This window comes from Coptis chinensis, chromosome 6 (assembly GCF_015680905.1).
Source record: "Coptis chinensis isolate HL-2020 chromosome 6, ASM1568090v1, whole genome shotgun sequence".
Classification (NCBI taxonomy): domain Eukaryota; kingdom Viridiplantae; phylum Streptophyta; class Magnoliopsida; order Ranunculales; family Ranunculaceae; genus Coptis; species Coptis chinensis.
The window spans coordinates 35,712,394-35,729,994 of NC_141461.1; the positions used below are offsets into that span (position 1 = coordinate 35,712,394).

At 34.8% G+C, this 17,601-nt stretch overlaps 1 protein-coding gene and 2 pseudogenes across 3 annotated transcripts; all 3 read right to left on the reverse strand.

Moving 5' to 3' along the window:
* Nucleotides 1–1,202: 1,202 nt before the first annotated feature.
* LOC147492752 (sm-like protein LSM5) lies at nucleotides 1,203–3,620 on the reverse strand. Its single transcript, XM_086567633.1, has 6 exons — nucleotides 3,366–3,620; nucleotides 3,149–3,272; nucleotides 2,306–2,363; nucleotides 1,988–2,039; nucleotides 1,818–1,891; nucleotides 1,203–1,459 (listed from the first exon to the last, which is right to left on the reverse strand). Exons 1-6 carry the CDS (start codon nucleotides 3,400–3,402, stop codon nucleotides 1,427–1,429), a joined length of 378 nt encoding a protein of 125 aa, XP_086423759.1. The 5' UTR covers nucleotides 3,403–3,620; the 3' UTR covers nucleotides 1,203–1,426.
* Nucleotides 3,621–4,188: 568 nt separating this feature from the next.
* On the reverse strand, nucleotides 4,189–6,433 carry LOC147492753 (E3 ubiquitin-protein ligase KEG-like; annotated as a pseudogene). The gene is made up of 6 exons (XR_015199485.1): nucleotides 6,153–6,433; nucleotides 5,905–6,045; nucleotides 5,436–5,475; nucleotides 5,144–5,380; nucleotides 4,839–5,027; nucleotides 4,189–4,728 (listed from the first exon to the last, which is right to left on the reverse strand). The product of XR_015199485.1 is annotated as an E3 ubiquitin-protein ligase KEG-like (transcript).
* A 271-nt stretch (nucleotides 6,434–6,704) lies between these two features.
* LOC147492754 (F-box protein At2g26850-like) lies at nucleotides 6,705–9,423 on the reverse strand (annotated as a pseudogene). The gene is made up of 5 exons (XR_015200337.1): nucleotides 8,645–9,423; nucleotides 8,109–8,184; nucleotides 7,750–7,966; nucleotides 7,439–7,513; nucleotides 6,705–6,959 (listed from the first exon to the last, which is right to left on the reverse strand). The product of XR_015200337.1 is annotated as an F-box protein At2g26850-like (transcript).
* Nucleotides 9,424–17,601: the final 8,178 nt, after the last annotated feature.

The window sequence follows — 17,601 nt, forward strand, 5'->3', positions numbered from 1 at the left end:
CTTCAGAATCCAAAATAATTAGTTGTTGATTTGTAATCATATTTATTGGTGAGAGAAATATTGTTAGAGAGCGAGCTAAATTATTGGAGAAGAATTCAATAAAAAAAAAATGAGTAAATAACTTGTTTTGTCGGGTACGTCTTAAATATGTCTTAAATAATTTTATTTATTTATTTTAAAGTTGGAGTAGAGGAGTGTTTTTATGGATGTGTCCAAGATCACTCTCTCTCGTACTATAATTTTAAAATAAATAAATAAAATTATTTAAAACATATTTAGGTTCTTAAATTATCATTTTTTATTGTGCTGCACCCAAGACAAAACAAGTTATTTATTTATTTTTTAATTCTAAAGTGCAATATTACAAGGTAGTTGTTGTTTTTTTTTTTTTTACTAATGAAAATACTCCAAATGAATTTAGAAGATATTATTGAATTAAGGCGGTTATTGGGCATAATAAAACTTTTAGTTAGTTATGGGGTATGGGAGTGGTTTTATGGGTGTGTCCAAAATCACCCAAAATTTATATTTGTTTATTATTTAAAAAAGTAGACTTGTTCTATGAGTTGGAAACTTGGAATTGGGAATACTTCTTGTTTTGACATTTGGGTGTTGATTGTTTGTCGAATTCACACGCTTTTCGGGGTGGAATATGGAGGATGATGTTGAAATTCGATCATGGATTTGTGGGCTTTTTAAAAGCCCAATTCAGAGCAAAAACGTGCAAATTTTGTTGGGACTCGGGAATATAGGACGCACGCTTTAAGTTTGAGTACATTTCCAGTTAGAAGCCGTGAACGAATGGTCTTGGTCGACATGTCCATTTATGTTGGCGTTGATATAAAGGTATGGCAAAGATCAATAAATGTCGGGGAGTAATTACTAATTTACCAATAGCGACATTTGCAACATTTTGAGCTGCTTGAAAACTAATTTAGTAATTACAGTTCCACACTCCCCTATCTCATGTGAAGTCATCTCCAAAAATGTTAGATGCTTGAGACAGTAATCCAGCATGAAGCATTAGAAAAGAATGTGTTTCGTATATTCAGTGTGTGGAAGCATTGTGCTAAGGCATGATGTTTTACCCCAACTTGGGCACCGATATAATTCTTTGATAACTAGGACAGTCAGATTCACCTAGAGGAATGCACAAAAGGACAATAGATCATCTAATAGGGGTGTTAGATTAGAGTCACAGATTGTGATTAACTAAAGTACAGACTAATTAGATTCCACCAGCATGAAGTTTACAAGTTCTTTAGCAGAAGCAAGAATCCAGTACTTGATTCAATAATCTATCGTGTGGGTCTACAAATAGTTGATAAACTGATTGCGGGGATTTGTAAGGTTGTCGTGTCCCCATGAAACCTGAGAACTTGATTGCTTCAAAAAAAAAAAAAAAAGCCAACCCAACATGCACCTCTCACTCTGGATCAGGGGAACCTCCAGGCACAAGCTGCATTGAAAAGATCGAGTAACATCAGTGTACTGGGGGAAAAAAATAGGTAAAAGAGAATACACTTTCATGCTCGTCTTGAAAAGTTGCAACCATTTCTGTTTAGCAACTCTTACTTGTCGACAAGAGGTTTTAAAATTCTACAAACTCAGTTCATGAGTTCATGGCTTCTAACTGAATTATACATATAGGAAGCCGTGAACGAGTCGTTGAGTATATAAATATAGGAAACCGTACCCTAGAGGCCTAGACACTCTTGCTTGTCGAAGTGAAGTTGAGTATATATATAGGAAGCCGTGAATGAGTCGAATGTTGAATGTTGCAAATTCTACAAACTAGAAGTTCGTGTATTACTTACAATGGCAATGTTGTTCCCGTTAAGCAATATCTGATCAAGCTTTGTTATCCGCCTCCCTTCTGTCGCGGATTTCACTGCAATGAGAATATGAATTTGTACAGAGAATATTCACAGATTCAAAAAGTAACCCAAAAAAACATATTCTAGATGCACAACCATATAGTAGCAACATAAGCACTGAACAAGATCAGGAGAGTAAATCTGTAAATGACAATAACCATTCTGATGTAAGAAACATTTGTAATCATAAAACAGTACCAAAACTAAATATTTCCAGAAAAACTGCATTAGGCAATTACCAAGGACATTGCATATTTGTACCTATTCTTTACTACATTGTATTGGTACCAAGAACCAATAATAAGACTCGATAAGAAGCAATACATGTACACTCGTGCCTAAGCCCATTTAGAGAAGTAAATATAAGGGTTAGAATATTTTGAGCCAAGGAAAGACCAATTATGATCCTCGTGGAGGAAAGGAAAAACATGAGCACTGTGAGACAACAAGAAATAAGAGCATGTGAGAGACAGAGAAGTTTGAGCACTGTGAGGGAAAGAGAACCATGAACATTGTCAGAGAAAAAAGAAAAACAACTAATACCATAAACAAAGGATTGGTTTGGTGAACCATATATAGCATCTAAATCAGAGTATGTTTTCTAGCTTCACTAGTTACATAATCGTGTATCAGAAACATGAATTGCAATTAAATGCACTAATTGTATGAGAAAATGTTCCTATCTAAGAGTATGTTTGACTGTTTTGTAGGGGAAATATTCCTATTAAGATGATACAAAAACATTCTTACATTTTTTTTTCCCGATATAATAAAACAATCTACCACAAATATACAAACAAAAATATGTATATTGCTAGATAGACAATTATCATCTATGTTATGTGGAATATAGGAGAGAAAATTACAAGAAAAACTGAAGATTCGCGCCCATTCCTACACCAAGGATAGCACAACTTACAAGAACCAATGTGGGTGTAAATTCTGAATCATTATTATTCAACTTCTCCAACCAATGTGGGTGTAAATTCTGAATCATTATTATTCAACTTCTCCATTGTAACTCTTACCACCTTATTGTTAGCTACGGAATGTGCTAGTTCCTAAACATTCTACCCCATTATCTTCTTTTTGTTATAGTAATACAAAATATAGTTGGCTAGCCCTACAAATTGCCACATTTATTTAAAACACGCAATTATGTCCCAGTGTCACTACATTATAACAAGTTCTCTCTCCTTGTGCATCAACTATGAACTACAATACTAAACTCATTTTACCAATAATTTCTACTTTCAATAATTATAACTTACTATTCAGTAACGTCTTCAAGAACCATGTTGACGTAAACATCAAAACCTCTTAGAGTACCAACAAGCTCCTTGTCTCCTTTCATTATAACCCATATTTTCGATCCAATACAACGATCTATCAACTCTGTAATAACAACACCAACAACAACAACACATAAAAAAACAATCTTTTTTACAAAAGTGATGTAGTAGAGAGAAGAAAAGGAGAAAGAAGAACCTGATGGAAGAAGTAGTGATGGATTGGTTGTTGACATCTTTTTTTCCTTGCTCAGAATTGCAAAGAGGAAATTTTTACAGCCCCAGTGGTACACTCCCTTTGTTGATTCTGAACTTCGTTCGCGAAGGAACGGGCCCTTCTTTATGCGCCGCTTTACGCTGGAAGGAATATGAGCTTTGCTTCTCTGTGGTTCGCGAGAAGGAAAAAGGAGGTATGGTTTCGGAACTGAGTTAAATGGTCAGTCAATTTTACTTTGAGTCTTATCAGGAAACCAACCCAGTTGGACTACTGGTGCACCAACTGTTCACATAGACAGAGAGTGGGCTCAACTCAACTCAATTTGAAGGCTCTATATAATGTGTGTGTTAGTGTAACAATGGTTAATACTAACAGATACATTATTTAGGCTAGTAGAGCATTCCCAATGCAGTGTACTTTTATTCAACTCTACGTAGATAGTATTTCCCTTCTTTTCTACCATTTTGGTGAAAAACAAGGTGAGACTGCCCAATACAAAGGTGAATATTAATCTCGAACGGGAGGTTAGATTCTGTTTGGACGTAAAAATCGAAAAAAAGCTCCAGACGTAATCCAATATCCCGTCCGAAGTTCACAATTCGGCCACTATCTATCTCGGTTGAAGATTTCATCTTCGTTTTGACTTGGGAAAATAGTCACCACTATATTCATCTTTGCATTGGGCAAAAATTTTGAACAAAAAAGAGGTGAATAAAGTCACAAACCCACCATATCCACTTGCATTGGGAATGCTTTTAGCAGATAGTGTTTTTGCGCTTGAATTGGTTGTTGTACTTTAAAAATGTTTATGAGAAAACTGAAGTGTTCTTTGGATTTTGTTCGAAGTAACAGTGTTACACACTTGTATTCGTGTTCTACATGTTTTTATTGTAACAAACAAATAAACTGACTAAGAATCCTACACATAAATGCATTTGACTACAAATGGCGTCATGAAGAGAAAGGACTCCAACTAAAACTTGATATCACCTTCACTCTCATGGTTCAAAACTTAATAATTACAGCAGAAACGATATCACATTGAGAGCCCCATCCATGTCTATCCTTGCAATCTTCCCAATGGTTGCTGCAGTTTCGTTTGACCAACCAAGCCGTGGCTGAGCAACAGACGGTGTCACATGAATCTCTTCTCCCACTTCAAAAGGTGGCACCTTCTCCATGTCTGTCACAGAACAAGAGAAAGCCTTGCTCCTGAAGCAGAACGCAACACCCATATCCCCATCCTCCTCCAAGCTATGGATTATTGCAATACTATTTCGAAGTCACGTCCTCCCAACCATATTTCGGGGAAGAGACTGAAGCTTTCGCTCACCCAATCCCCAACCTGGTCATATTGATGCAAGAACATATTAGCAAATGGAAATATCTACATCATAGCCAACAACTATTGATGGTTATATACATTCATAAACATAATATAACAGATTCGACTACCTTGAAATCTTCCACCTTCTCCATGTCAGAAGGATCAGCTTGCCACAAAATGGGCCGATTTTGTATTTCAATCATCAATAAGCCATCATTCTCTATCTCACTAATTCTCCCCATACTGTGATGTGTCTCACCACCCCATGCATACCTTGGCTCAGCAACAGATCGCTTCACGCATACTTGGTCACCGATCTGTAGAGCATGCATACAGTTGTTTCTTAGAATAAAACCATTGGCTAAAACTATTTAAAAAGAAAAAAGACGAGGACACTTAAATTTTAATTGAAAACAAATGTCATGACCCTTACCCTAAATGGTACAACAGGCTCAACCTCCTCAGGTTCACAATGCCATGGACTAGGAAGATAGCTCAGTTCCAGCAAAAGACTATTGTCCCGGTCTGATACAGTATACAATCCCAATGCTCCCAGGAGTTACAGCTCCCAATCCATGTTTTGCAGTTGTCAGAGAGGGGCGATTCGAACCCAATCACTAACCTTGAATTCTTCAACCCTTTCCATTTCTGCAGGATCAGCTTTCCACCCCTAGATGCTCCAGGGAATCCTACACGAGAATACCGCCATCATCAACACACAAAACAGTTCCAATGCTATCACGTGATTGACCACGCCATCCATACCTGAAGGCAGAACATATGATAACTATCAATATCAGAAGTTGGTTGAGGTTAAATTTCATGACTTTTAAGATTCTAATAGCAGCTAAAGCCCTCATGAAAGACAAGTAACTATATTTTCTCTTTATCATGTCATGATACATCCTCACCAGTCAGCAAAACACAGCCAAATGCATGATATGTGAACTTGAAAGTACTAAAGGTGCAGCAATCTATGTAGCTTTACTTTGTTAGTAATATAGTTGTACAACAGCGTTGGCTTTAACCTAGATTTGAAAGTCAATAGAAGTGGTGTGATTGTCATCAAGCAATCAAAAAACAGGTATTGGGTTCGGAAAGTAGCAGCAGCTATTCAGTGTCTTACCGCGGTTCTTTAACATCAGGCTTGAGTTGCACATGTTGTCCTCTGTCTAAGGGGATGACTTTTATAACCTCTTCAGCCAATACATGAGCCTCTCCAGAGCAAAATGACACAATGAGATTATCCCTGTCCTGACATTCTGAACATAACCAACACTCTTATGCCTTGCACCTTGCCATCCAAGTTTAGGGAGTCTTGCCACTACTTCATATCTGAGCAACACTGAAAATTGCAATATAACAAAATTGAACCTGAGAATTTGCTCCAAGGTAAGACGCCCTTCATTCATCCAAGATTTCACTCAACAGAACCAACATACTTATCCATAATCAAACAAAGCTTCCCATCCATTCTCATAGCACCATGAAAAGTACTAACATTCCTGCACCACATGGAAGACCTTCTCAATATCTCCAATTGACTTTTTACCCAAACTAAATCACTATCTTCCCCAAGTATAACCCTCTTAACCGCCACCTTATGCCTACACCTCCTCGAATTATTACTATTACTACTACTACTACTCACTAAAACCAAGACCAAAACCCCAGACCACATTTCTACATTCCCATTTATTCTTTTCCCTTCCTCATCATTCATTATAATAAGTTGGTAACCAAACACCACTATACCTTTAGAAAAATGAAATTTAATGGTGTCATATATGATACATCAATTGGTAGCTATTCTAAGACTAAAGGGCATATATTACTGTATGGACTGAAGTTACATTGACCAATTTCAATTTCAACAAGCCGGAAAAAACATGGCCTCCATATCCACCAGCAATAACCAGAACCTATCTTCAGCTCCAAAAACCTTTCGATTATGAGAACTACATAAATTTCAACAAAATCGCCCCCCACCCCCAACCCCCCCCCCCCCCAACCCCCCACCACACTCAGTAGTGTGAATGAGTGGTCACTTAACTATATGAAACTACTCCAAGGCTTCCTTTGGCCAGAGACGCTTCCACATAGCAAGCTCTTCGAGGTTGTAAAGTTTTCTAATTCCTCCATAAAACCCATCTGCTTCATTTCCTTCTTCTCATGGTCCTTCCTGTCTATAATTGTTTGCCTCCACCTTGAACCAGGGGTATATTGGTTGAACTCTAACACCACAGTATCTGTCATGTTTAGTAGAGAGAAATCAAATGAAAATGCATAGGTATAAATATTCTTAAAAAAAAAAAGGAAAAGGAATGAAATATAAAAGATACATGAACAAGCCTAAACGAGGAATGGGAGGTGTCTAGAAGACAATTGGTTTTTAGGGCCGTTTAATGACAAATCAATGTTTGATTACATGGTTTGACATAACATACAAGGATAGACTTTAACTATCCCAAAACAGGCTATCTAAGCATCTGACTGCAACATAAACAGGCTCTCCTAACGTTGCGAGCAATGTTACTTAGTCAAAAAAGAGGGGAAAAAGTATTGGGTAGTGTGACCATCTAGAAACTGGTGAGATATTTGGAGGTGATAGAGAAGCTTTGGGGTGGTTTTATATGGTCTTGTTGTTCTTAGGGATTCTAAAATGTTTAAGATAAGTTGATAGGTATCTATTTAACATCCGGTAATGGATATAGCTTGATTTTCTTACCACTAGAATGACATTGGCAGTAATTCTCATTCCTGTCACACAATTCCAAATGACCTACAACCCCGTACCACCAACCTGCAAAAGATACACCAAATGTTCCAAGTTCTTTAAGTTACATTTTAAGACGCAGACAGGTGCTTCATGCCAAAATCTACAAGATAAACTCATTTTTGTACTTAATGATCAGGGAATATAAGTATAACAAGGTTTAACACAATCACTCAAACGGCAAAACACAGATGCATCTTTCCCTATAACGTCAACAATAGTTATGAAACTAAATAGTCATTAATTTGGCTGCAAGAACACACCATAGGGAAATTCTTTGTTCCTTCTCCACTGAATCTCAATATGATCACCAGGGCGTAGGATCATTTAGACAGTCAGTTAAATGAAGATCGTATGGAGGGTATCAACTGGTGGTGCTCTTAGTCTATCCCACTCCACACCTTCTTCAGTCACTATCATCGTCCGTAAGCCCATGTGGTGGGTAACTGCAAGAGAATATTCAAATGTCAAGCCATGTCTCTAATACATACAAATAAGCAAGGGAAATTCTGTCACTTATGAACTGATACACAGCACAGTACACTGAATCAATTACAAACCAGAAAAACACAGTAATTTAGTGAGGTTGAGTTTGAAGAAGCCATGTTGCTTATTACCTGGCAATTTAAAGGTGTCTGTGCCTATCGTGAGCAAAGCTCAGCATCATAACATGACAGCATAAAACCAACATGCCCATGCTGAAAGAAACAATAATGTTTAGAAAATTGCCAAATTCAACCAGCACATACGCCGTCAACTACACTATGAGAATCGCAAGACTAAACACCAATCAATAACATATACACAAAGCAATATCAAAAACATTACAGGATGTAATTTGTTCATCTTTATCTGCACAGAGCAGAGAAGACATGAAGTCTCTTGTTCTTCTTACTCATTTTCCCCTGATTTGATTTGAGAGATTGAGGATGAAACATCAACACTAAGTGTGTGATTGGTAAACATCAATATGCAGTTTACTCCTATCCTCAAATGTTAACACGTTGAATTTAATTGTAATTTATAATTGAATTATGACAATTATATACTAAAAATTTCAGTATAGTAGAATATGAATATTTTCTTTTTTAAACCTCGTCTAGGAAGACACATAGTATAAACATATCTGAATTTAATTCTAGTATTTAACAATCATACCTCACGATTATAGACCTGAGCCGGGGAACCAGAACTTGCCACTCTCGAAAAGAGATATACCTAGACATAATTGAATCAACAGGCAAAGGACTCATAGGTTTGCTATGGTTGTCAAGCGTTGATCTAATCCACTAAAGAGGCCAAAGGCCTTTATGCGTGCTTTTGTTGAAGGAATAATCCTTCTTAGTGGCAATATGCCATTGCCACTGTCTACAAGCAGCCTTTCCAATCACTTTCCCCACTTCTCCTTCATGTGCCTTTCCCAGAGGTGGTCACTGTACACCTTTCTCTCAATGAGCTACAAACACCTGCCATGTTACACAAACTGGATGGAGGAAGCATTCCTAAAATGCACTCCAAGGTCAATTCAGGCAAATCCAATATAGACATCTCTTCTATCTCTTCCACATTCTCTACCTTTGAACTAAGAGGCCTCTTCTTGAAAGACATCATTGCAGGAATATCAGACAAGCTACCACTGAGCTTCCTTTTCTTCAGCCACAGTACCAAGAAACAAGGTAACTCTTTACAAAACCAAAGTGATAACAATCTCATCTCATTTGCCCGTGGCAGAGAAAGGGACTTAGAAAGAAGTATGAAGGAGAAACAAGATATCAGAAAGAAAAGCATCAGTTCAAGGATAAATTCTCAGATGATAAAAAAAAGAGTTAAAAAGGAGGGAATTCTGATAAAGCAACGAAGACAATGACCATTTATTGGAAAACAATATCCAATTCCAATTCCTCCTTATCACCCAAGGAAGAAAAAATGAAGGTAATCTTAAGGAAGATACCCTTGAATATATTTGGTTTTGATAGGCGCTCAACGAAGCCCGCCAGACCCTACCGTGGGGCCTCGTCAAGGAGTACGTATAACCAAAGAGGGGCAACTGTAAACACCTCAAACACAAGATTTAATTGGTGGTAGTTGGACTAAACAACTATAACACCAAAGAGAGTAATCAATATTCTAATGGTATCTAGATACACTGGATCTCCCCTGTATGGACTAAAAACATACAACAAACAGGATAGCTGTCTAAAATCCAACAAATAAGAGATGGGTATTTGTTAAATGAACTTTAGCAATCATAACAGGAGAGTGTTGAGATGTTCTGTTATGGATCTAGATCTATATAGCAAGAGTCCAGTATTCCAAAATTTATGAAATCTGTCAAAGACAATAATAAAATATACAAGAGTGGGTAGCTGAAACTTGAAAGTAGACCTGCATTAGGTAAGTGCAAGTGCAACCAACAACAGTATGAAAGATACAAAAATATAATATCCACAGCTTCACAAGAGAAACTTGGGTTGGGAGACTTGATATTGATGAAGATGGAGATGAACTTGAAGTGGGTCCTCTTTAGTACTCACTCAAAGCATCCATATCTTCATCACAGCACACCAAATCCCCAGCCACACCTTCTCTTTTTCTTTCTTTCCTTCTCACAAACGTGGAAAAAAAGAACAAGGAAGCTTTAAGTAGAAGAAGGAAGTAAAGAATAGTTTTTTAGCCTTTATTTGATGGAGGGAGTTTTAACGGTTAGGAGATTAGTTAGTAAATATGTCTGACATGTATCAACTAAAAACCATAAACACACACCTGATTCTTCTCCTAACTTCCACCAAACTACTTCCCTCCACACAATATAAGTTTGCAGTAAAATTTGCTTAAACTAGAAAAAAGAAACCGTTGGAATGATGACTCCAAGTCAAGTAAGATTCAAGTGTTTTTATAGGCTTATTGAGAATTTGAGACGACAAGTTATCTAACTTCTTGTACCTGACACCTGTTAATGACATTTCCAATGCACTCGAAAGTCCGCCAAGATTCTAGCTCGCCAGATGCCCCAGACAATAGCTAGTCAATTCCTAGACGGCAAAAGTTGGATACGTAAATTTTTCGCCTAATATTCGAAATTTTCAACAATAATACTTTTAAATATTCGGTCCAATAAAACGCTAACAGTAAAAATATGATATATGTGTTTTAAATGGGTATAATATGAATGTATTTCTTTAAAATTCGTTATATATATTTTACATTTAAAATTTTGATATATAAGTATATAACGCTTTTTATTTTTATTTTTACAATTTTATTCATGAAAAAATAATACAAATGTCAAATTTTTGTTCTACTTACTATTACTAACACATTTATTTTTGGTTCCAACTAATGCTCGCCCAACCAATTCGCTAATTAAACCGTATTATTCAAAAAATTTGTCGAATTATTCATTTTATTCGCTAAACCTTATAATTCGCGAATAATTCGCAATTATAAGCCCGACCCAACTAATTCCGTGAATTAAATCAGATCATTCAAAAATTCGGCCTTTAATTATCCGCTTTTATTCGCCAAACCTTATAATTCAATAATAATTGAATAATTCGGATAATTACTAGCTATGCCCCTGCACTTGGCATTGCGATTCGTGAGTGCATGGTGAAATATGTTCTAGCTAATATTGAATTACAAAAACCGAGACTACCTAGAAACCTTTGGGTTATGCTTTAATTCTTCCAGTTTGATTTGTTCACAAGAAAAGGTGAACTTAAATTTGGGGCTCTAGTTTCACTAATTGATAATTTGATATCAATTTTCGCTTTATTAGTTCTCATTTGGTAATTGTTTTTGTGGACATGTATGATTGTATGACCACTAGGGGGTGGGGCAATGGGCGGCCGGACTAGCCGCCCTAAACATTTAAAGTTCTTAAGATATTAGGGGTCGGGTCGCCCCTACTCTAAAGTCAAGATGGGGGCCGGGCCGGTCACAAGTCGAAACCTCAAGCCTCCTCGACCACGACCCCTAGCCCCTTTAAAGGCTTTAGGATATTTTTTAGGGTCGGGCTTTTAGGGCCTATATATTTTTTTTTTTTACTACATCGCTTTTAAAACTCATTTATATTACAAAATGTCTAATAATCTACAAACTCAAAAGTCCAACCAATCCAAGTAATAATCCCCGTATAAGTTCAAAAATTTAAAATGACATCCACAATCTAATGAATCAAGTACATCGGAGTTCGAATTTGTTCTTCCTCAGACTCAAACCTCATTTAAAATTACATTTAACATCAAATACATGACAAATAATTATATTATCATTTTAAAGGAAGAAGTAATATATATAAAAATAAAACATAATAGTTTTGGTTAAAGTGGTGGAAGTTGTTAAACTATTTGTAATATCATAAATTATTTCTATAATAGATTCAAACAAATATAATATTACCTTTCTTCTAATTTAAAAGTGATTCAAGCTTTGTATATGGAAATGAAAATATTGGCTTTTGAACAAGAGTGATGGAGAAAGGTTTGAGATTACAAATGTCATTTTTCCGACAAAGGTTGTTTTTGGTTTCTATATTACAAACGTCCGCCTCAGATTTTGCTTTAATGGTGTGGAAGGAAATCTTAAGTTTTAGACTTGGTTTGGATGTGAATAAAAATATAATTTATAAGAAATAAGTCGGTAAAAAAATCGGTAATAATAAGTTATGGACTTTGACTTGATGATCAAAGGAATAAAGTCTTATTTTTATTAAAGGCTAGTGCTCATTGTTCTTCACACGCTAAGTTGACAAGTTTTTTGTTATATAAAACAAGTTATTGGAAGACTTGGGTGTAAGTGATAAATTCTGAAAAGACAACGTTATTTTAATTGAAAATATTTAACAAAAGAAATGGACACCACAGATGCTTACTTTATAAGTGAAAGTATTAAAACAGGGGCCGCTAGGGCTTAGTTAGAGCTTAGTTGGTTAGGCCTATGTTTAGAATTTAGAATCTTAGCCCTACCGCCTCTAGAAAGGCATTAGGAGGGCGACCCGACCCTAAACTCTGTGAGAGGCTTTTAGTTGTGAGTGCGGCTTTATAGGCTTAGTGGTCGGGTCGGTCGGGGGCGGTTAGGGTCGTTAGGGCCAAATTCCACCCCTAATGACCACTAATTTAGACTGGATGTGATGATTTTTTTTACCAAGTTATATATAGTTGTATTTCTATATTCTATAATTTGCTTTTACTACTGATTCTGAAACTTGTTATTGACTGAAGTCTGATTAAGGTTTTGAATTCATTGAATGTTGGACGTGGACACTAAGACATATAATTAAAATGCGACCAAATCATGATTTAGTACCTCTTACTTTTAGATCATATAAACTTTCCCATGACCATGGTTCATGCATTACTAAATAGTAATTATTAACGATATTTAAACCGCGAGAATATCCTCATTTCAAAAAATTAGTAGTGATACATGAATAGACACGAGTAAAGTTAATTTTTTATATTGCTTTTGTCAAGACTATTGATTTTGTCGTAGGCCCATTCCCAACACCATCATGCAGGCTTTGTGCTGAAAGGGACATGGTATGAAAGTTGAAGAAAGGGAAAATGTAGGATTCAAGGATTGTTCTGAGTTGGGCACTTGGGCTGCTGCATAGAATGGAATCCTGATCTATAATTCTATTACTTGATCTTCCAAATCTTTGGTGCACTTTTGATGGTGTGTAAACAACATTTCAAGTAGAGCACGTTCTCAATAAATAACACACCATTATTGAACAAAAGGGGATAGGTGTGATCTCAACATCACCACTTTGGAGTTTTGAGTTTTTACGCATAAAGGAAAAAGGGGCCACAAAAATGAAGGGATTGTTGTCTAATTTTCACAAGCCAATGTAGTCTGAGCTTTGAAGTTTAGGAATTGGGATTAGGTGGGGTTTACTATCAACGTTGGTCTTTAACATATAAAATTAGGGTGGTGATATCCACACTCACCTTAATGGTTACTAAACTCACCAAGACCAACCAAAGAATTTGCACCGGTTTATCAATAAACCCACTATATTATTTTCAAAAATAGTCCACAAGTCACCAAAGAATTGACAAGCTAAGAAACCCCAAATGAAAAACTAGTTAAGTGTATTCCGAAATCCGAATCTATATATTCCTTTTTTATGTTATTTCCTTATTCATAGTAACAAGTTTTTGAACTTAGCATATGTCCGGACTCTTTTAGATAGTTTGCATAAATTAGGTAAGAGAAAATTTTTCCTCCCATGTAATAATCTTAGTGGGAATTAGAATTCACTCCTTACTCAAATTAGATTTTTTTTTTTGTAAAGGATTTTGTTAATATACAATTTAAGTTTTAGTTGTATAATGAAACTTATGATAATTTAAGCGTGTCTACGTGGGCTTATCTCTTTCTCAATAATGGTGCCACATACGAGAGAAAGATTGTCCACGGAAAAAAAGTATATGCTTTAATATAGAGAGGGGAGATGAGGATAGTTTAGTTTGTTTTGTCCCTCAACAGTTGGGAAGACAATATTGTAAGGGGTCATACTATTCATATTGACCTCCACCAATTTTACCAAGGGCGACCCAACAAACTAAAAAGTGGACACCGCATAACTAAACTCCAGTTAGACTTAATAAAGGCAACCCAAATATGCAAGAAAAAACAAAAACAAACAAATAAACACAAATTAAACTCTTTCTCCCAAAAATCTAACTAGCACTTCTTCCTCACAAAAATGAAAAACAAAAATAAACCCAAAATTCATTGAAAACTTTTGGAATAATAGATTGAGTAACATAATTTTGAACTTTGTAGATTCTCCCCATTATTAACACTAGAAAAAAATTAAAAGTGGTGAACAAAAAGTTTTTGTTGCTTAAAATTTTAGCTTAGTAATTGGTTGAGCTCTCTATCCAAGTAATTAATAAAATCAAAATTTTCAACTGGTTGACATCCAAATTGCTTGTAGATATTCGAAGGCACACAATATAATACTTTTAAATTAAAGTCTCGCATTTTAATATGTTTGCAAGAAGAATTTCTTGGGTTTTCATGGGGTTTTTTTTTCCTTCTTCTTCTTTTTTGTTTTGTTTTGTTTTTTTTTTGAAAAGAGCTTGAATAGAAAGAGTTTGTAGGGTTTATGAAGGAGAATAACATATATGTGTTGGGTAGAATTGAAAAAGTTCTATGTGTGGAGTATTTATTTTGGGTCTAGGTCACCCTTAGTAAGTTTTAATTAGGGTTTAATTGAGATGTAGTTATTAGCTACTTAGTTGGGTCGCAATTTGGAAAATTAGTGGTGTCAATATGACAACTCCATTATAAGTGAGGAGATTAAATAAAAATAGTTTGTACCAAGGCCCAAAATTTCGATATCGATGAATATATCGAAACTCAAAAAAACCGATATATATTGATATATCCAATTTTTGGTGACCAGTCCAAATTATTTAAAATATCGAAATATCGGATTTATATTAAAAAATGGTCAAAAATCAATCGATATATATATCGTAAATATTGATATATTGATTATATCGGGCAATATAAAGTTTCATATCGGAAATTTCGATATATATATCGAAAAAAGGGTTCAATATTCGGTGGATATATGTCGGAAATATCGATATTGGTGTTTAATTTACTCCAGATATATCAGCCGATATATCGGATATATCGCATATTTTGGGCCTTGGTTTGTACTCCATGATAATTCAATAAATACAAGTGAGGGTCCTCAAAAAAGAAACCCCAAATGAAAAACTATGAAACACAAAATGAAAAGAGATTCATCGCCTAATTAGTTAAATAAGGTAATCGTTAATTGCATCACTTTTCATGATTTAGAATTGTTGCAGTGCATCACTTTTCATGATTTAGAATTGTTGCAGTGGTGTTTCAGTATTTGTTTCCACTCCATAAATAAAAAAAATAAAAAAGATACACTACACCAAATTGGCCAAAAAACAACACCCACATGAGATGATAAATGACGGTTAATAGCTATTGTAATAGAACAACGGCCAATGGCTGTCATTGTGTAACTCAAACGCTGTCGTAGTGTATCTAAGAAATTCGGCCCATTCGCTTAAGACTTAAGTGAAATATTGAGTTGTCCCGCTTTTTGAGGGCATCCCGAAACTTATGGTGAAAAACTTCTCAAAAAGTTCTCTCTCTTCACCTCACATCAAGAGCTAGGGTTTTAAGTTCTCTCTCTTTCTCCTTCAACATCAAGAACTAGATTTCGTGTAAGTAATTTCGCATAGTTTTGTCTCAAGAACTTGGGTTTCAAGTAATTTATCGTTCTCCTCTCTTTTATGCTTTAGTTCTTCACTTGGGTTCGCTCACGTGGATTTCTCTTTATAATAGTGCATCCAATTAATGGGTAATTTTCATCTTATTATTTTATTAATGGCTGTTATTAGTTAAATAATTAATTTTTGTTGTTGTTATGTTTTACTCCATTGCATGGTTTTTCAAAAAGGTTGAATTTTTCCTAAAAAGTTGATAAATTTGATGTTAGATTCATTGTTAATTGCATCGAAGTTTCACAAACAAAATGTTTAGCTTGGTCATGAAACCACATTAGTGTGTTTTAGCTTGAAAAAATATTTTGCACCACAAAATTCTGTATAATAGATTTTGATTTAACGGTTTTATTGTTGTTGGGTTGTATATACATGATTAGTATATTTAGTTGTATTTATCGGTTGAAGGCTATTTGGTGGCTTGTTTTTGTTCATTGGTTTTTGTTGGATCAATTTGTGTGATGTTTGTGGCTTGAATTTCATTGTTGTTAATCTATTCTATGAAGTCTATTGCAAATGATAAGTCTTATATAGGCTCAATTGGTAGCTCGGTTCACTTCGTTGTGTATTAATTCTCTTTAACATGCTATTGAATGACATGCTATCCATATAAATTAACTTTAGACCTCCTCACTATGAACTTAAGTAGACCACAACTAGATTTCATCATCTTGGATCAAGTATGTAATTTTGTTGGGACTGATTATGAGTATTGAAATTTAGAAAATCCTAAAAGTGTTTGTGTTGATATGGGTGAATAGCAATTACTACCTAGTTGTGCATTGGTGCATTATCCGATGAATAAGTCATGTTAGTTAAAATATATAATTTTATTGCTGTTTTAAGACTTGGATACTCTAGTAAGTTCATACAAGTCCATTGTACACAAAAGTGTGGAGAAGAAGCAAATCAAAGGAAAATCAATTAAGCGTAAAACGCGTAAGTATTTCTATCCATTTATGTGAAAATTTGAATAAAATGCATGGAAGAATGCTCTTTTGTTTTTAGGTCCTGCCTCTTTCTCTGTGTGCATATGGGAAAATTGTTAATGGAATCATAAACCTCATGTATTTTCTCTGTGATGCTTTTGAATTTCAAGATGTTTGTTTTTTAAAGTCCATTGATGTTGATTCATCAAATTGGGACTTTCCTTTTTTAGGAGATGTTTTTGTATAAATTATGGTCTTATGTATTCAATATTTAATTAGAGTTTTTTTTTTTTTTTTAATATGATTTTTTTTTTTTTTTTTTGTAACTTAAATAAACTAAAAATGATTTTTTTTTTTAGTTGATTTCCAACTCAACCGACGGAAATTTTAATTTACATATCATTGGTTCCTTAGAATTAATAATTGTCGTGATAGTGAAATAAATATATAAATAAGTGAAACAATTTAATTATATAATAGTTATCACCTAAAGTTAGTTAAAAATACGCTTAGTTGACATGAGTCCCATTTAAATTTTTGACTAGATTAAGTCATTTAGTGTAGTTTAAGATTTATCAATTTAAGAATACACTATTAGATGCTTTGGTCATATGGATGGAAATATTTAATTTTTTAGGAACTTAGTACCATTTAACTTATTAAATGTTTTGGTTGAGTTCATACAAGTCCATTTACAAGTGAGTTTCTATGGATGGAATATCCTCAACTTGAATATGTTATGAGAATCAGCTGGTAGTGTTATCTGGGTTGTATGGCTCATTTATTTATGTGAATCTTTGAATGTTAGTATGGATTGAAAGCTCTTTCCTTGATGGGAATGTTTAGACTTAGTTGTGTATGCTAAAATTGTTTATAAGTAGGCTATAAAATTGTTTTCTAT